The sequence below is a fragment of the Lynx canadensis genome, chromosome E2 (assembly GCF_007474595.2).
Source record: "Lynx canadensis isolate LIC74 chromosome E2, mLynCan4.pri.v2, whole genome shotgun sequence".
Taxonomy (NCBI): Eukaryota; Metazoa; Chordata; class Mammalia; order Carnivora; family Felidae; genus Lynx; species Lynx canadensis.
The window spans coordinates 55344507-55363735 of record NC_044317.1 but is presented as its reverse complement, the minus strand read 5'-3'; the positions used below and the strand labels follow the sequence as shown (position 1 = coordinate 55363735).

Below are 19229 nucleotides of genomic sequence, written 5' to 3'. Positions count from 1 at the left end.
GGACCAGCTCAGAGCGTGGCTGAAGGTGGTATATCACTGGGCTGCTGCAGGGGCTGGGTTCCTCTTATCCTGGTTTTCTTGCTCCCCCCCGGCTGGCACATGGGAGGTCCTCAATCAGTATTTGCCAGGTTCAGTATTTACCTCAATCAGTATTTACCTGTTCCACTCAGAGAAAAACCTATCACTAGAACAGAGGCCTGGGGACCAAGGCCAGGCGGCTCGTATGTCATGCAAGGGTCTCTGCCCAGTGGGTTGCCGAAGGCAGTGGTTGTCATAGCGAGGTCTGGACCACCCACAACAGGATCACTCAGGAGGCCTAGCCCAGCACAGGCCTTAAGAATATCAGACCATAAGAATATCCTGGGGCCCAGGAAGGTGTGTGGTTAGGAAACTCAGACAATGTTTTCCCATGATGAGCTGTACCGCGGGGCCTCTCTACAAAGTAGAGAGGGTGGAGCTCTCAAATCCAGAGAACATGCAGGGGAGGGGAGAGGTGTGAATCTCCTAAAATCACTGTACTTTTATGAGAGGGTCTAGAGTTTTCATCGGATTTTCAAAGGGACCCATAAATCCAAAAGGGTTAAGAGTTGATGATACAGAATCAATCCTCGTGCTATAACTACACGGGTCCCTGTGAAATTAATTCCATTTCACCTCTGCAGAGAACAAGGGCTCGGACACACCTCTGGGTTCCCAGGACCCATAGCTGGTACTCATGTTTGTGGAATGAACAAACTGCACAACAGCCATTTTCCATCGCTCTTTAATTGTCAAAATCCAGACTCACTGCCACCTCCTCCAGGAGGACTTCCTGGACAGCTCCCCCACCCCATCTGAAACAGGTTAGGTGCCTCCTCTGGGCTCTAAGCTCCCCCAGCTTCCCTCTTGTGCAGCTCCAATCAGCCTGTGGAGCAACCAAGAGCCCTTGGAGGGTAGCAGAGAGGAGTGGCAATGGTTAAGAGACAGGGGCCTAGGTTCAAATCCTGACTCTGTCTCTTCTCAGCTCAGGCAATCCACCTAACCAGACCTGGAGCCTCAGTTTCCTCATCTGTGAACTGGGGCTAGCACCAGCGTGCATCTCCTAGGGTCGCTAGGGGAGGTGACAGGTGACTGTGCAGAAGGCACCTGCAGGCACCAAGGAGCACCAGCATTTGGACCTGACTGGCCTTTGCTGGTGCTTGGGGGTTCTGAGTGCTCCGCGGCCCAGGGCCCTGAGGACGTGCCTGCCAGCTCATGTGAACACCAGAACAGCAGCCCCAGAGGACATGTGACTCTCCCCCAGAAGAAGTATGGGATGACCCTGACATGGCAGGGAAAGAACCTCAGGGTTCCAGCCCTGCTCCCCAGTGGGGAGGCCCACGCCAGATGAGGGCCCTGGGCCCCTTGTTGAAGCTATGGGGTGCGTGTTTTCTGCTCCTAAGTCCTCAGAGACGCTGCTGAAAGCTATACATTCTCTCCTCAGAAAAACTGCCAGGGGTTGCAGAAAGTTCCGTGGAATTCAAGGGACTCCTTTTAGGCTGGTCCCCAGACCCCCTCATGTTCCTGTTAAACGACCCTAATCTATGCAAAATGTATGAAATGGCCTCATTTGCATACAATTTTCTGTGTGTACATACACGTAAATTATACATGTACACACAGACGAAAGCGGACAGACCAAAATTTAATGACAATTATCAAATTTCTTCAGACGTACCTCTCCTTGGAAGAAAAATTACTGCATCTGCTCAAATCCCAAACTCCCTAGTTTTAAGAAGTGTCATTATTGCATACACTACTAAAAGGAAGAAAGACTAATAAAAAATTTAAGACATCATTAAGGGCAGATGCCCAAGTATACAACTGTGTCTTTACGAACCATGACAGACAGAATTCCTGGGGGTGGGGTGGAGGTGGGGCAGCAGTGGCCCAGGGCTCTGAGGGGTGGTGGGAACCAAAGGACTGGGAACCCCCCAAGGCTCCTCCCTCCCGGGTCGCAGGACCAGAGTCCTCCCTTCTCTTCTCACAAACAGCAGTTACTATTAGTATCTAAACCCCTTCTGTGTCCCCAGATGCCACCAAGCACGGGGGTGCTCACGCAGGTTCCTGGAATCCCAGCTCAGCCACTTAACACCCGTGAGGCCTTGGCCAAGATGCTCAACCTCTTGGCGTGTCCAGTGGCTCATCTACAAAAAGGGAACTGTCCCTACCCCAAAGGGTGGACATCACCTCAGGACACCATAATGACACTGACAGTGAACACCTGATAGTACTTACCACATGCCAAGGTCTTAAATCAATTATAAAGACAGGTTTTAAGGACTCCCATTTGATAGATAAAGTATAACGCAGGGAGGTTAAGTAACTCTTACAAGTCACACAGCAAATAAGCGGCAGAACTCAGATGGTCTCCAAGGGTGGGGCCTGCCACTGCTCAGGCAAGTGTCCAGCTAACAGTAAGGCAAACAAGTGCGTTTTGGGTACTGCTGACTTAAATGCCATTACTGACTTACTGCATTAAAGAGAATGTCCAAAGCCTGCCTGTTCCTAGAAGGTGGCCCCCGCCTCTGCTGTATTCTTCCCACCCTGCTCCTGCCAGGGCCACGGGTCTGATCCCAAGGGGAGGGCAAGGGGACCACCCTGCCTCCCAGACTCACCAGCAGGCAGTGCACGTACTCGGGGCCTCCCACCAGAGTGGTGAAGGTGCCCAGCTGTTCCGCCAGGGCCAAGAGGACCTCATCCTCATCGTAGATGGTGTCTGTGGAACCAAGACAGACTCCGTTACAGTCCCGCCCCAAGTCTGACCCCAGCGCCTCAGTGACCCAAGCTGGGAACAAACAGGCTCCGTTCTGCATCCTCAAACCGTCAGCACTCAGTTTCCCCACTTTCCACCTGGGCTGGTGCGGACACTGGGGCACAGGCTTGGGTCAGAGGACAGAGCACCAAAGTCCCGCTTCTGTCATTTACGAGGTGAGGGACCCTGGGGAAGTGAGACCACTCTGCGAGCCCATTACTACCCCTGTAAGATGGTGCTAGCCCACCTCTCACCACGAGTCAATGAGGAGCAAACAAGACCACGCAACCAGAGTGCAGAACCTGAGACATGGGGGCTTCTCACTTCGGTCCAGATTCTACCCTCAGCACTGCCCTCTCTGCCAAGAGGTCATCTTTCTCTTAAGCCTGAGAAATTCTTCTCTGTCCTGCAAGGCTCAGTTCAGCTACTATTTCTTGGAAGCTTTCTTGACCAGACCAGGGCACGTCCCTTCTCCACACTCCCCCCAACTTCAAGCCACCTTGATCAGAGTCCTTATGTTAAGGGTCTAGGACTGGCTCCTCTCTGTACCCCAGTTTCTGCCAGAGACGAGCACCGCAGGAGCTCAGCCCAGGTTTGCTGAGAGGACAGATGACCGTGTGAAGACAGAGCTGCTGTGTCCTCACGTTCAACCCAAAGACCTTTGTCCTCAACTGCTGACCTCTGTGGCAGAAGACGTTTCTGGCAGGAACTGCTCACCTCTGTGACAGAAGAAGCTAATACCCCTGGCACCTATGCTAGCATTTCGACTTCCTGAGATTCAGCCAAGCATACAGCAACCCAGCCAGACATCTTGAGGTTCCCGCGCGGCTGGCACGCCAAGTGACCATGCTTGGGCCAACAGGGTGTGAGACGAGTGGTCAGTTCCACTCCAGGTCGCTTCCTCATCTCCTCCCTCTCTGCTCACGGCGCTCTGTCATCACATGCTCATCTTGTGCTGGGTTCTCTGCTCTACTGCTGGCTGGGGGGCGAGGGGGTGGTGGTGGTTAAGTCACCTCACCTCTGAGCCTGTCTTCTCACCCCCAGACCCCAGCAGAGCTGTTGTGAGACCCAAGTGAAGAGGCGCTTTCTTCGAGGAGCTCAGCACAGGGCCTGGCCCGAGTCAGGACTTCCGTAAATGCAGGCCAGAGTGGCTCCGGGCCCACCAGGCGCTCGGGTCCTTCCCAACCTCAGTTTCCCAAGCCCTACCTGTACACAGTTAACCTCACCCTCCCCATTTCCTCTATCTCCTTGTGCATTTCCACGGCCTTAACTCACGTTCAACTCAGTCTGCAGTCCAGACTCCTCGCCTTCCTGAAAGTCAAATCTGCAGAACTGCCAGCACCTCACATTGTCACCGTCCCCAGCTCCACAGAACTGCTTTCCCAGCCTCCCTGCTCTCCTGGCCTCAAAGGCATAGGGCCGCCTCCTCCCGCCTGACACAGACCTGCCAACCCTCCACCTCAGGGTCACTCTGACCTCACCCTCCTTGCTGGGTGACTGCAACTGCTTCCTAACTGGTTTTTCTGCTCCTGCCCTGGCCCCCAAACTGCTCAGGCTCCTCCCAGAATCCTGAGTGATCCTTCAAATCACCACACTCTCCTGCCTCAATCTTCCAATGGTTTCTGAGACGTGAATTAAAATCTAGACTCCATATATCATATATCCGGCACAGCTGGATTCAAACCCAGGTCCCGCCAACTCCTTTACCCACTTTATTACAGTGCCGTGCCACACGCCATACTCCCCATGCCCCATACTCCCCATACTCCCCATGATCAGATAAATAACCTCCTAAATGTAGGATCTCCGGCCAATATATTACTTCACCTCTTCCTGCCTCAGTTTCCTCACCTACACAGCTGCTGTGAGATGAACTCGGAGAACGATGGGGACGTGCACTTACTGAGCACGGGCCCCCAGTCTGAGGACGTGAACTAACCCAATCTTCCCGAGAGGGGGTCGCGAGCACTGCCGGGCACGTGGTAGGCAGGGAAGCGGCAGCATTTATTATTACTGTTACTTAACGTTCACGTCAACGCTACGGCACGCACACGTTCATCCCTGCTCTGCACAGAAAAACTATAAGGAACAGTTAGGTTAAGTAGCTCACCTAACGTCACCAGCTGCTGACTGTTAGCAGTGCCAGCCTGGCTCCATCCGCCTCCAGACCCCTTTTCCCAATCCAGCCCCCAACCCACGAGTGCCCGGCACAGGGCAGACGCTCACAAAACAATGTGTTAAATCCCCAATGAGGCCTCTCTAGCAGGAACCCCCCCTGGCAGCCCCCACTCCGCCCGGGCCCCGGGGCCCCACCTCCTTACCTGTCAGGAAGGGCAAAAGCTCACTGCGGGTCCTTTCCACCCCAAGGGCCAGGGCGATGGTGGACAGTTTCTTGATGCTGTTGAGGCGAAGCTAATGGGAGAAAAGAACAGCAGGGTCAGAGAATCTTAGCGAGCCCCAACTTAGGGGTGTGGGACAGCTCTGGATCCAGACAGCCTCTGGAAGCCTCACTAATGTGTGGAAGGAGGTGGAACGGGGACTTGGCACACACCGACCAGGTGCATGAGTCAGTAACTACAATGGTAGCCGCGGCCTCAGAAAAAGCACGTAATGAGTCTTACGGAGCCAACACTCATTCTGTGGTGCTTCCCACACTCTAAAACCACGCTTAGACCGCGCTCTAAAACCGTTCACTGCTTCCCCACACTCCCGATCCTCCTCCTCTGCTTTCGCCCCTCCTGCACTCAGCACCTGACAGGCTCCAAAAGGGGCGGCCACGTTCCAGCACGTTTACTCTGTGGTCCTAGGCCAGGCACTCACACGACAACCCTGAGGGCAGAGTTGTGGTAAGCCCCGTTCTATATAGGGGGAAACAGGCTCAGGGAGCAAAAGTCCCTTCTACAGGTCACACAGCTCACATGGCGTGGGGCAGGGACTGAAACCCAGGACCACCAGCTAGCAGTGATGATGACAGGACAAACAATATTACAGCAACACTGCTACATAAACAGTAAACTGTAAACTACAGTAAACTGTAACAATACCACTAGTGTAACAGGTTGAATAGCGGCCCCCAAAAGCTATGCTCCCGTCCTAACCCCAGTAATCATGAACGTGAAAACAGGGACTCTGCAGATGTAATGAAGTCAGCATCTCAAGATGAGATCATCTAATTCAAGGGGGAGCCCTGTGAAACAGAAAATATGTTTACTGGTCCCTGCCCCTGTTCCTGCACAGAGCTCCTAAAACCCTTGCAACTTCCTAAGTGGTAAAAGCACTAAGAGCATCTTCCATTTTAATATTTGGTTTATGACCCTGATTCCTGACACAGAGCTCCTAAATCCCTTGGAATTTCCTAAGTGACAGGAATGTCTTTTGTTCTAATGAAGCAAATCTGGGTGGGCTCCTGGATGCGTGCTGGTCACCAGGAAGACCAAGCCACGGTCACAGCCAGGAACCCCCCTTACTGGGAAAGGGGCTGGAAATGGGAGCCGATGATCAATCATGCCTGCATGATGAAGCTTCCATAAAAACCCACAAAGCATAGGGTTTGGGGAGCTTCCAGGTTAGTGAACACATCCACGTACCAGGAGGGTGGTGCATCCCAAATGCAGAGGAACAGAAGCTCCTGTACTCAGGACCCTTCCAGACCTTACCCTGTAGGTAGCTCTTCACGTGGCTGTTCATCTGAATCCTTTAAACCTTTTATTAAATAAGCTGACAAATCTAAGTGTTTCCCTGAGTTCTCTGAGCTGTCCTGGCAAATAATCAAATGCAAGGACAGGGTCGTGGGAACCTCCAATTTGTAGCCAAGTCTGACAGAAGCTGTGGGTGACGTGGGGACCTATTACTCGCAACAGGCATCTGAGGTCGGGGGTCTCGGGGTACCGCGCCCTTAACCTGCGGGATCTGTGCTGACTCCAGTTAGTGTCAGAACTGAAATGCACTGTGGGACACCCAGCTGGAGTCACAGAGAACTGCCTGGCGTGAGGAAAACCTCACACGTGGTGTCAGAAGCGCTGAGTGTGGTAGTGCTTTGCTCTGCACGGCCAATGACCGTGTCCCAGTGAGACAGAGAAGGAGACATGGAGACACCATGGGGGAAGACCACGTGAAGATGGAGGGTGAGACCGAGGCGATGGGTCCACAAGCTAAGGAGCGTCAAGAACTGCCAGCTGCTGCCCAAAGCCAGGAGGGAGGCATGAACTGAATCTTCAGCCTCCGGGAGGAGCCAACGCCGCTGAGGCCTTGCTTCAACCTCTGGCCTCCAGAACGGTGAGAATCATTTCTGTTGCATTAAGCCACCAAGCGAGCGGTCACTTGTGGCACCAGGACTCTAACGCATCTGGCTAACACAGGAGCCGTCTCACACGGAGTACCTCCCAGGGAGGTCAGCATCCGACGCCCCCTTCCCTCCCGCGGAGACCGGCTCAGAGAGGCGGACACATGCAGACGCGAGCGCTGGCAGAGCAGGGACCTGGCACGCAGGCCCGGAACGGAAAGCCCTCTCGGTCCTCCAGTTCCACAGGGGCTGTGGCAGAATGAAGGGAGGTCACGCGCGTGGGAGTAGAAGGAAACACCCTTGTGAATGAGTAAGCCACTGCCGGGCACGCAGAGGGCATCCTCTTCCTGGAAGGAGAGGCCGAGCAAGAAGGCACGGGGCTCCCTGGGCGGGTTCTTTTCCCAAAGAGGTCTGCCTGCCAGTGACTGCGATCCCACGTGGGTCCCCCGGTCCAGGGGTTCAAAAGTCTCTCTGAGATTACAGACACTGGTGGGACTCTGAGCAAATGCTACGGCAGCCTCAGCTCTCAGAAAAATGCACTCACAACTTCTCATACAATGTCACTGGGTTTTGGGGTTTAATCTGGTCCAAACGCTCACCTCTCTGGCAGCAATGAACCTCAAGATTAAGCGTCACGAGGCCTCCGTGTTATTTTCAGCCAAAAATTAAAACACATATAGAGACAGGCCAATAAAAACATAAAAGCAAAATATGGTAAACACTAACAGTTAATGAATATGGGTGGTAAATATAAACCTCTTCTGTAAATTGCCGGCAAGTGAATATTTTGAGCATTTTGGGCCACACAGTGTCCGTCCCAACTACTCACCTGTGCACTGGCACAAAAGCAGTCACGGAACCAGACGATATGCCAACAAATGGGCCAGGCTGTGTTCCCATAAAACTGCACTTGCAAAGCAGGCCGTGGGCTTAATGTGGCCCATGAGTTGTAGTCTGCTGGCCCTGGTACTAGCCTTTAAATGTTCTGCATGTTTGAAGTCTTCCATAATAAAATATCAGGGGGAGCACTGACTCAGTTGCCAGTTTCTTTCCACCTTGTTGCCTCCAAGTTGGATCTCTGGGTTTTTCTCTTGGCTGGGCTATGGGGAAATGTACAGAGGGGCCAGGGCCACACACACCACGTGAATGGCAGTCCTGAGCACAAGGAGATGGTGGCAAGGAATGATCATATGCATAATGCCAGCAACAACAGCTGCTAATGTTTACTGATCACTTACTATGGGCTTGGTAGCCTTCAAGTGCTTGATGTGGAGAATTACCATATTTGATCCCTAGAAATGGGTTCTGAGGCAGGTATTGTCATTGGAATCCTCCTTTTAAGGGTAAGGATGCTGATGCACAGAGAAGCTGTCATTTGCCAGAAAGTAGCAGAGCCCAGGCTGGAAGCCAGGAACCCTGACTCTTAATCTCAACATCACTATAGTTAAGGAAAGACGCCCAAGGGGTGGACGCATGAGAACCGGGGCATCTCTGCCATGGGAGAGAGCCCCCTTCCCTCCTGCTGTCCCTGGAGATTCTGGTTTTGGTGTCGTTGAGAACGTCAGATTACTTTCTTCAGCACAGACAGCACCGTGAACACTCAAGAAAGGCAGCACGGGGTGGTGCTCTGGAGCCACACGGCCTGGGTTCAAGGCTAAGCAGCTTTGCGTTATTAGCTATGGGATGTTGAGCCACTCTTTGCACCTTTCTGAGCCTCAATTTCCTCACCTGTGAACTGGGGATTACAACATCACCTATCCTCAGGTTACTGTGAGTGCCGAGTGACATATCCTGGGAACACCCTAGGACCAGCTAAGACAATAATGGCAGCTGTGTCCACTTCACCTGCTGTAGCACCTGATTTTGTTCAGGTATCAAGAAGGGCTATGTGGCAGCTGGGTAGGTATCCACTGACGTCTCTCTTCCCTTCTCTTCGAGGGAGATATTTCCGTGGTACATACTGTGTGCCAGGCACCGTTCTAGGTGCTTTCATGTCTTAACTCACTGGATCCTCACAACCACCCCAGGAGGTAAACACAGGATCACCCACCACATGACAGAGAAAACAAAGGCACAGGGAGGTTCAGTAACCTCAAGCAGCTCAAAGGTGGCAGAGCCAGGATGGGAACCCAGCTACCTGGCTCTTCACCAGAACCATCAATTTGTATTTCTGTGTGTTTCCTTTGGGGGTGGGGGTACCCTGAGCAGGTCTAATAACAACCACAATTCCCAAAGAGAGGAAAGCACAGACGACCCTAGAAATATCTGCAACAGCTGAAATGAGATATGAACAGTCATGACTTCCACAGGCTTTGCTGACGCTATTTGCGCTCTGCTATCGTAACACTACAGTTTGTAATAGAAGGAAAGGTAAACCGGAGTTCTAGGGTAGTGACAACAAAGGCATTACTTTTCCCATCTGAATTCAGATGGGAATTCTCTGCTGGAATTCTAAACAGGCCCTGGGTTAAGAGCTCCTGCAATGGGCTACATTGCCTCTCGTAACCCCTGGGTTGCAGCTGTGCACACGATCCCCTCAAGACATTTCTGAACCGTGCCTGCATCCAACATGACTAGGAAATTAACGCCCAGCCAGTGAAATCCAAGCGGGAATGGTGTGTGTAACTTCTAGAAGTGTCCTTGAGAGGATCTGGGGTCACACTCTTCTTCCGAACAATGTGTAAGAGCCTGAGACCCTGACACCACGGAGTGCCACACCAGCTTGAACTGCCATCAGACAGGAGTCAGAAATAAACTTCAAGCTCATTTAAACTTCCTTTTGAATTTTCCTATGATTTACAGCCAAACTGAATCCCAATGAACTCAGCACATGACCTAGTTCTGGACAAGGAGCAAGTTGGCCAAGGAGCTTCCAAAAAAGATTTTCTTCCTTGGGAAATAAGGGAGAAGGACAGAACAAAACAAAACAAAACAAAACAAAACAAAACAAAACAAAACAAAACAAAAACAAACACAAACAACCCTCTCTGTCCTGGGTCGGCCCCTGCTTTCAGTGTGGTCCTGGGAGGACTTAATGACAGCAGACACTGCAGCAATCTTGTGACCACACTAGGCAGGTCAAAAAACCAGCATACTCTGACCCAATTCTGTGATACCCTTGAGCTGCTGAACTCATTACAGAAGGGAAAAACGAACCCTTACTTGTAGGGACAACTGTTGGGCTCTCTGTGACATTCCTGATGGAGTAGCTACCGACATCAATGAGAAATAAGAAAAGAAGAAGAAGAAGAAAAAAAAAAAGAAATCCTTCCTGTTCCTTGATCATGTCACAGTGCTGGAAGAGTACCCTGTGCACTGTCCCCCAAACTGGCCCCTGGGCTGGGTATGCCTGTATCCCCAGCAGTCTTCAGCACACAGCCCAGTACCCAACGACATGATGGATAAAATCTCCCGTCCTGCCACCACATCCACCTATAAAAAGCACTACTTGGCTTTTTAAGGCCCATGTTCCCATTCGATCCACAAAGCCTCCCTGACGTGAACATGCACAGTGTGACCCCAGGGAGCTTTCCTGACCCAAGTGTGTATGGGGTGAGCCACACGCAGTCCATCTTCCCTTCACAATCAAGAGCGAAACCCAAAGGCCTTACTGTGGCCTACGAGGCCCAAGCACAATCTCGCCCCCGTCTCCCCACCCACTCTCACCGCCCACCACCCCCTTGCCCCCAGAAATCCTGTCACAACGGTTTCCTTGACAATAACCAACGAACCAATGCCACCCCAACTCTCCCCCAGCTCTTTGCACTTGTTGATGTGCTGTTTCCTCAGCCAGAGACACTGTCCCTCCAGACACCCCCGGTCTCTGCCGGATCCTCACACACGACCCTCCCAGGGAAAACAGCAGGCCATCGCTCTCCACATGCATGAACTCTCATCGCTCTTGACACAGACTTCTTTGTTCAGTTTGTCCTTCTCCACCCTGTGCGCCAAGCACCTAGGACAACACTTGGCATGGAGCTAGAACAAGAAATATTTGCCGGATTAATGTTTTCTCTCTCTTTTTTTTTAATAAAGGAAACACAGATGTTAGTACAAGCAGCAATAACAAGTTTCTTAGAGGAATGCGCTCCAAACTGGAACTGTTTGCAGCAGCTGGTGGCTGGCAATGGGGCAGTGGGGTCTGTGACGTAATGTGTGTGCTTTACCAAGGAGCTGCGGCCTGGGGAAGTGCCCAGTGAGTGACAGAAGTCTCTCCACCTCCTCTAACGCCCTATATATCTTGCCTCCTTATTCCACAAAGGATCACGTTTCTAAATGAACACAATGTGTGTGGATGTGAAAAATGAAGCATCCACTTGGCAATCGTTCAGCACTGCTGAAGAGTGGAAATGGGCATCACAACCTCTATTTCTAGATCACGTGAATTTTTTAGTAACAAAGGAGCGTGTACTCTGGCTTTCCCCATTAGCTAAGGGCTCCCAGGCCAGTCTGGCCACTCGGAGCTTTGGTTTCCTCACGAGAAGAGTGGGAATCACAACAGTGCCTGTGGACTCACAGGATTGCTGGGATGATCTAATGAGGGAAACCTAGAGACAGAGCCTGGCAGGTACCAAGCACGTAAGTATTACTGTTATTCTTATCATGTCTCTTGTGTATTTGGCTTTTCGTGGGGGAGGTGGCGGAGGTGGGGGAGGAACAACAGTAATCTCTCCCCCCCTCAGAAACTGCAGCACTAGAGTGAGTACCTCCCACCGCAGCCGGCCTGGCATGATGATTATTTATGGACGCGCCTGTCTCCCTGGTTTGGAAAGTGACTGGTCTCTGGGACGAGGGTCAGGACTGTTACCAGTGGTGATTCCTGAACCTTTGACAGGGCTGAGCACACTAAAAGGCATAAATAGAAACGATTTAATTTACAGAGTACTTACTACATGCCAGGCACACAGCCAGGTACTCTACACATGTTCTCTCTTGCTATTCTGGTAACCCCACAAGAGGTAGACGCCAGCCCTGTGTTCATTCCACAGACGGGCAAGTGGGGTACAGAGAGGGGAACACAGGCCGCCCCACGAACCGTGGCAGAACCTGGAACTCGCACCCAGTTCCGCACTACCATCCTACACAACTTCTCTTTCTCTAGTTTAAACTCTCAGACAGCAACCTCATTTCTAAGGTCTGCTTCACCAATCCCCCACGCATTCCACACAAAGAAGTCAAGGCTTGTAACGCCACGTTCCTAAGACATGGCCATGGGGCGTGCTGCTGCAAGGTCTCAGACGGTGGCTAGTGACTGCCCTGTCTACGCGGTACAGCTCGCTAACCCAGCCTGTTTGTCTTCCGTCCTCTTTTCTTTTAAACAATCAAGGCCAGGGGCGCCTGGGTGGCGCAGTCGGTTAAGCGTCCGACTTCAGCCAGGTCACGATCTCGCGGTCCGTGAGTTCGAGCCCCGCGTCGGGCTCTGGGCTGATGGCTCAGAGCCTGGAGCCTGTTTCCGATTCTGTGTCTCCCTCTCTCTCTGCCCCTCCCCCGTTCATGCTCTGTCTCTCTCTGTCCCAAAAATAAATAAACGTTGAAAAAAAAATTTTTTTTTTTTAAAAATGTTTAAAATACTTAAAACAAACAAACGACCCCCCACCCCTGCCAAAACCTGAGGGAGGGAAAGGAACACAGGAAAAAAAGTTGATATTTGATATTTAACCATTGAAAAAACTTTTAATTTTTTTTTAATGTTTATTTATTTTTGAGAGAAAGGGTAGACAGAGCGGGAGTGAGGGAGAGGCAGAGAGAGAGAGGGAAACACAGAAATCCAAGCAGGCTCCAGGCTCCGAGCCGCCAGCACAGAGCCCGATGCAGGGCTCGAACCCACGAATTGGGAGATCATGACCTGAGCCGAAGTCGGACACTCAACCGACTGGGTCACCCGGCACCCCTTCTGAAAAAAACTTTTTTTTTTTTTTAATTTTTTTTTTCAACGTTTTTAATTTATTTTTGGGACAGAGAGAGACAGAGCATGAACGGGGGAGGGGCAGAGAGAGAGGGAGACACAGAATCGGAAACAGGCTCCAGGCTCTGAGCCATCAGCCCAGAGCCCGACGCGGGGCTCGAACTCACGGACCGCGAGATCGTGACCTGGCTGAAGTCGGACGCTTAACCGACTGCGCCACCCAGGCGCCCCTGAAAAAAACTTTTAAAGGAAAGTAGGCAAGATGTTTTTGTGAAGATTCAAGTAACACACACTGAGTACTCAGCAGCATGCCGCCGGGCACATGGCAGGAGCTCTAGACCTCAGCACTACGGGACCGTCTCCGCGGTGGGGGTCGTCCTGTGCTGCACAGGACGCTGAGCAGCATCCCTGCACCGGATGCCAGACGCGCTCTCCCACCAGTCGCGACAGCCCAAAACATCTCCACATTTGTCTCCTGGGGAAACGAAGTCACCCCAAGTCAAGAACCACTGCTCTAGAGTGATCACGAATAGTTTTTAAAAATGCCCGAAGCCCCTCACCTTGACAGACAAAGCCCCCATTATCTCAGCACCACTAAGACTACTCCCGGCCAACACTTACCGAACACTCAGAATTCGTCAAGCACTGTTCTAAGCATTTTCCACAGGCTATACTACTGAATCCTCACAACACCCTTAGGAACTCCCAAATGACAAAACCACTCCATTTTATAGACGAGAAGACTGAGAGAGACAGAGCCTAACAGAGACCCACCCTCTCAGCCAGGGGACCATGCTGTCAGTATCACCGTGTCCCAAGCACCCGTGGATACTGCAACCTGGCCTCGTGGATACTGCAACCTGGCCTCTGCCACTCACGGACTGGGCAGGCCTTACTTAAGGGACACCATCTTTCTGCACATCACCTTCCCGAGTATAAACAATGAGCTACCACGACCACTGACCAAGGTCGTCACTACCGCATGCCTGCTTCTAAGCAGCCACTTAACGTGTCGGGTCTACCGCATCTTCACAACCTCCATGGCAGATGCTGCTTCTTCATCATTATCCCCACTCTCAGGACGAGGAATCCAGGCCCAGTGAGGACAAGGAATTGGTCCAAGGATACACAGGGAGCAAAGTGGCGGAGCTGGGATTCAAAGCTCAGTCATCCTTGACTCCCCCTTCACCACCCACCACATTATATCCTATCCACCGGCAAACCCCAACAGCCCTTCTCTCAACAGACCTGGAATCTAACCTCTTCTCCCTACATACGTGCCGACACCAGTCCTGGGTGCTCTGCGACGGCACCCCAGCAGGTCTATCTGCTCCTGCCCAGCCCCCACTAAACAGCCACAAGGATCCTTTAGAATTAAGTCAGAACATGTCATTCCTCCAGCCAAAGCCTTGCAGCATCACCAGAGCCTTTGCTCTGGTCCACAGGCCTTCACTCCATCTCGTTTCAGACTGGTCCTCACCTCTCACCACTTTGCCATTCATTCTGCTTTAGCCACGCCTCCGGCCTGCTGGCCGTTCTCTAAACACAAGGGGCACGCTCCCACCTCAGGGCCTTTGTACCAACGTACCAACAGCTGGGAGAGTCCTCCCTGCCCCCAATTCATTCAAGTCCTTACTCCCGATCCCTTCCTCACAGAACCTTCCCTACACACCCTGTCTAAAAAGCAGCCCGGGGCTTGCTGTATTCCCGGGTCACTGCCTTATTTTTCTAATAAACAATTACTGCCACTGGCATCACATTCTTGATCCGTCTGCCTCCTCTACTAGAACGCAAGTCCCACAAAGGCAGCAGCTTTGCTCTTTTACTCCCCAGTGTATCCTACCCTTTAAAGTTTATTTATTTATTATTTAGAGAGACAGGATGGGCATGCATGCACATGCGCACACAAGTGGGGGAGGGGCAGAGAGGAGAGAGAAAGAATCTCAAGCAGGCTCCACACCGTCAGTGCAGAGCCAGATGTGGGACTCCAACTCACGAACTATGAGATCATGACCTGAGCCAAAACCAAGAGCCAGATGCTTAACTGAATGAACCACTCAGGCACCCCTCTCCTAGCATTTAAAACAGTTTGGTGCGTAGGAGGTGCTGAACAAGTATCAGCTGAGAAATGAATCAAGACTAGAGGATTGCAAATCCCATGTTTTTTCTAGTATCTTAGGCTGTCTCATTAAAGGCCAGTTAAAGTATCTGGCATATGGAAATAGCAAGTTTCTGTCCCTCCCCAAATACTGTCCTCTCCTCAGGTCTTACCCTTCCTTTGGGAACCTTTCCCGGGTCCTCCACTTTTCAGCTGCATAAATCTGGCCAAGTTACTTACTGTGCTGTGCTTGTTTCCCCATCCGGAAAATATAGGTACACACAGGACCCACTTCAGAGAATGGCTATGAGAATTCAGTAAGCCCACAAATGTACTGCCTTTTGTAGCCATTAGCTTAGAGCGATCACCCAACAGACATCAGCTATCATTACTATTTATCCAACCCTTTGTGAGCTCCTGTATCACTGGATATCATAGGCACCACCACAGGCCTTCCTGGTGATGACTGTGACTTTGGGTTCTGTTCTGAGGCCTGTACTGAGCCTCTGAATCCTGAGAGATGAATCAGAGCCAAGCCCTGTCCTCAGAAAGACCATACACATGGACACAGATGCAATCTCTGAGATTCTGTCTCTGATTCTTAGGAAAATGTTCAAATTCCTTTCACACCCAGATCTGTATATATCTGTGTGAAAAGATCTGGAAAAAACACAAGGGAAAAGTGCAAGTTGCAGAAAAAAATATTTAATGTCTAAAAAAATAAAAAGCCACTTGCTTTCTTTTTCTATATTTGACTGGAGCACACTCAAATACAGTGCAGACTCCAAAAGAAATCTAATGCAGATAATAAATGCAAGCCATAGATCTAAGTTTATATCTTTTGGTAACATTAAAAAAATAAGAAGCATGCAAAATTAATCTTAATAGATTTTATTCAGCCTGCTATAACAAAATTTTTATCATTTCAACAGGTAATCAAGATAAAAAGCTTCACTCCATTCTCCATTGTGTGTCTTTGAAATCTGGTATGCATTTAACTTCCAAGTACATCTCAACTCAAACTAGCCATATTTCACGTGTTCAATAGCCATATATGGAGAGTGGCTACCACACTGAACTGCACACGCCTATGAAGATTTGTAAGGACCTGACAACATGGGTTACTCTGGGGGCGGGGAGGAGAGGATGGGATTTGCTACAGAGATGGTTTAAGTCAAAGGTTGGCACTCTCTTTTCTGTAAAGAACTAGGCAGTACATACTTAAGGCGTAAAGGGGCCAGACTGTCTCTGTTCTCAATTCTACCCCACTGTTGTGTCACAAAAGCAGCCATGGACAGTATGTAAACGAATGGGTCTGTGTTTTCAATAAAACTTTATTAAAAATAAATAGGCAAAGGGCCACCCGTGGCCATTTGCCAACCCCTGTGATGATGAAAGACAGAAGCAGAAAACGTCCACCTTTAGCCCAGAAGGCTGACCTATAGCTTGCCTACTTTCAATAAGGACCAAATATGTACTGGTTACTACATTCTTAAAGAGGCTCATGACTGCCTGTACATCTCACCCATAGTTAATATCAAGCTAAATGATAATCACTAGATAAACCTTCTGAAAGTAGTTTTAGGAGTAGAAATTCTAAGAAAACATTTATGATCTAATACTCCCTGCAAAATCCCTCACCCTTGAGCACTAAGCATATAATAACCACTGGCTACATACAGCCAAAGTGCAGCTCTTTCTGCCCACAGGTCCTGTCCCTGTGCTACTTAAATAAATTTACTAAGCTGCACCATAAAATATCTCAAGAATTCTTTTCTGACCGTCGATCCAGGAACACCTGGTTTAAGTGATTGCTCAGGACAGCCTTGTGAGTCATGACCCCTTTCACCTTCATCTCCCAACACCAACAGCTCATTCTCTTGGCTCCAGCTACGTTGGGCTTCCTGCAGTTCCCAGAACACGTGCTGCACCATTCCTGCCTCAGGACCTTTGCACTTGATTCTTTTAGCTGAATGCTATTCCCCAGACATCCATGGGGCCTGCTTTTCACTTCACATCTCTGTTCAAATGTCCCCTTCTCAATAAGGCCTTCCCTAGCCATTCTATCTGAACCTGTAACACTCTCCTGTCCTCCCCATCCCTGCTTCATTTTTGTCCAAAGCACTTTTACCATCCTGACAGCATACGTTTTACTTAACTGTCTTATTATCTGCTTCCCCACATGGCAACATAAAGCTCCAGGAGGCGGGTAGTTTTTGTTCATCTTGTTCCCTGCCGTGTACCTGTGCCTAGAACAATGCCCTACCCAGAGGAGAGGCCCAATAAATACTAACCCATTCACTATCACAATACGCTGTTGTTTCCTCCCCACATGACACACGTGTTAATAATGTATTCAGCTGTTTCACATCTGCCTCTTGTATAACAAATGGTGTCACCATTATATCCTCAGCACCATAAGTGATATGTGGCAGGTGTTTACTGAACAAATGAATTTACACAACAGCCCCATGAACCAGATAATGACCTCCGTTTGAGAGAAGAGGAAATCAAGGCTTAAGGAGATTAACCAACTTGCCCACGTCTATTAGCAAGAAGTGGAAGAGCCAGGAGTACAACAGCAACCGGTCTGACTCCAGAGCCAGAAAGCTCTACCTCGAGATCACTCAGAGGCTGGGCCCAGCGCAATCCGCTCAATTTTATAAACAGACAAATTCTGGCCCCTATAAAGGGAGGACGGGACCTCTTCAATTACTTCTCACTCCAATAATTGTAGCCAACGTTTATTAGGCCCTCATAACAACTAAGCACCGTTCTATTTTACTTGCGGTATTAACTCCTTCAGTCCATCACAAGCACTCAGTGAGGCCTGAACTATCATTAGCCCACGTTTCGGGGAAAGCGGGCCCAGAGCCGTGAAGTAATGTGCACAAGGTCACACGACGGGTGGGAGGTGGAGCTGGGATGGGCAAACCGTGGAGTCCTTAGTCTTCTCAACCCTTGGCCAGCCCGGCTCAGCCGGGCTGCCATCCCACTCACCAGAAAAGTGTTAGCCTATTTAGTAAACTGCCCACCCGCAGTTCGCAGGATCCCAAAAGCGGGGGGAAAGAATTTCTACCTCGAAATCCGCTCTTAAATTTAGCTAGTTGCCCCCTTGGGAGTGGGGTTTTCGCCGCCCCTCCCCTCCGGGAATCTACACCAAAACTGAAGAGGGAGGGAGAGCAGGAACTGGAAAGACAGCCGTCATCTCTCAGTCCCCGTTTAGAGAGTTTACCCCCACAGCGCTAAGGCCTAGCCGCCGGATCTCCCAGGAAGGGGAAAACCTACCCGGGTCCCGACCCACCAGGCGCCCCTCCCCCACTCGGAGCAAGTCGCACACCCTCCCCATCCCAAAGGGCCACTCAGGGGCTGCGGCCAATCACCGAGGCTTTCCCTCCGCCCCACCCAGTGGCCCGACCCCCTCCCCGGCCAAAGCTTCCCAGGACCCCGGCAGCCGCAAGCACTCGACAGGGCAGGCCTGGGACCCTCCAGGGTGGCCTGCCTCCCGCCCTCCGGTGGGCCGACACCCAATCCCCGGCGCCGTCTCATCCAGTCCTGGCACCCGAAGACGTGAGAGCTGGACGCTGATTGGCCGCGGCCCCCTTCCGCCGCTCCCAGCGAACACTGAGCTTTCTCCGCGAGGGCCGTCCGTGCCCCCATTACCCCTTCCCGGCTTCCCCAAGTTCCCCGTGGCCTCCGGACCTGAACATCCTCGTTGCGGAGTTCGTCTATCAGCACCGCGATGGGGTAAAGCGAGTCGTCGCCGTCCGCCGCCGCCATCTTGGCTCCGTCCCGTTCCTGTCAGACCGCGGCCAGCGCCGTGCTGAACCCGGTGCAGGGAGGGGCAGGGATGGGAAGAGGACGAAAGACGAGCGTGGGGGCGCCCGAGCCACTTTACAGGGGCTGCCCCACGGTCATTGGCCGCGCTACGCCAGGCCAAGCCTGCATTTCGTTGGTCCGGACAAGTGAAGCCCCGCCCACTGCCCATTTGCCATTGGTCGAGGGGACGAGCTGAAGCTGCCTAAGTATAGCAGAGAGGGGAAGGAAACGGAAGTGCGTGGTATCTTAGCGACCAAGATTGTGCCCGCCTACGTTGCCGCTAACAACGGCCCAGAGGAGCGGCTGTTTTAGCCAATGAAGGGCGGAATCGAAGGAGGCAAAACCTGCCTTC

General features: G+C 51.3%; 1 protein-coding gene across 1 annotated transcript in view; it reads right to left on the bottom strand.

Moving 5' to 3' along the window:
* PPP2R1A (protein phosphatase 2 scaffold subunit Aalpha) overlaps positions 1–18934 on the bottom strand; it is a 36171-nt gene extending 17237 nt beyond the window's left edge. The window contains exons 1-3 of the mRNA XM_030299328.1: positions 18761–18934; positions 5095–5185; positions 2637–2737 (exon numbers count right to left, since the gene is read on the bottom strand). Coding sequence (XP_030155188.1) covers positions 2637–2737; positions 5095–5185; positions 18761–18838 — 270 coding nt within the window. The 5' untranslated portion in view covers positions 18839–18934. The remainder of the gene's footprint in view (positions 1–2636; positions 2738–5094; positions 5186–18760) is intronic.
* Positions 18935–19229: the final 295 nt, after the last annotated feature.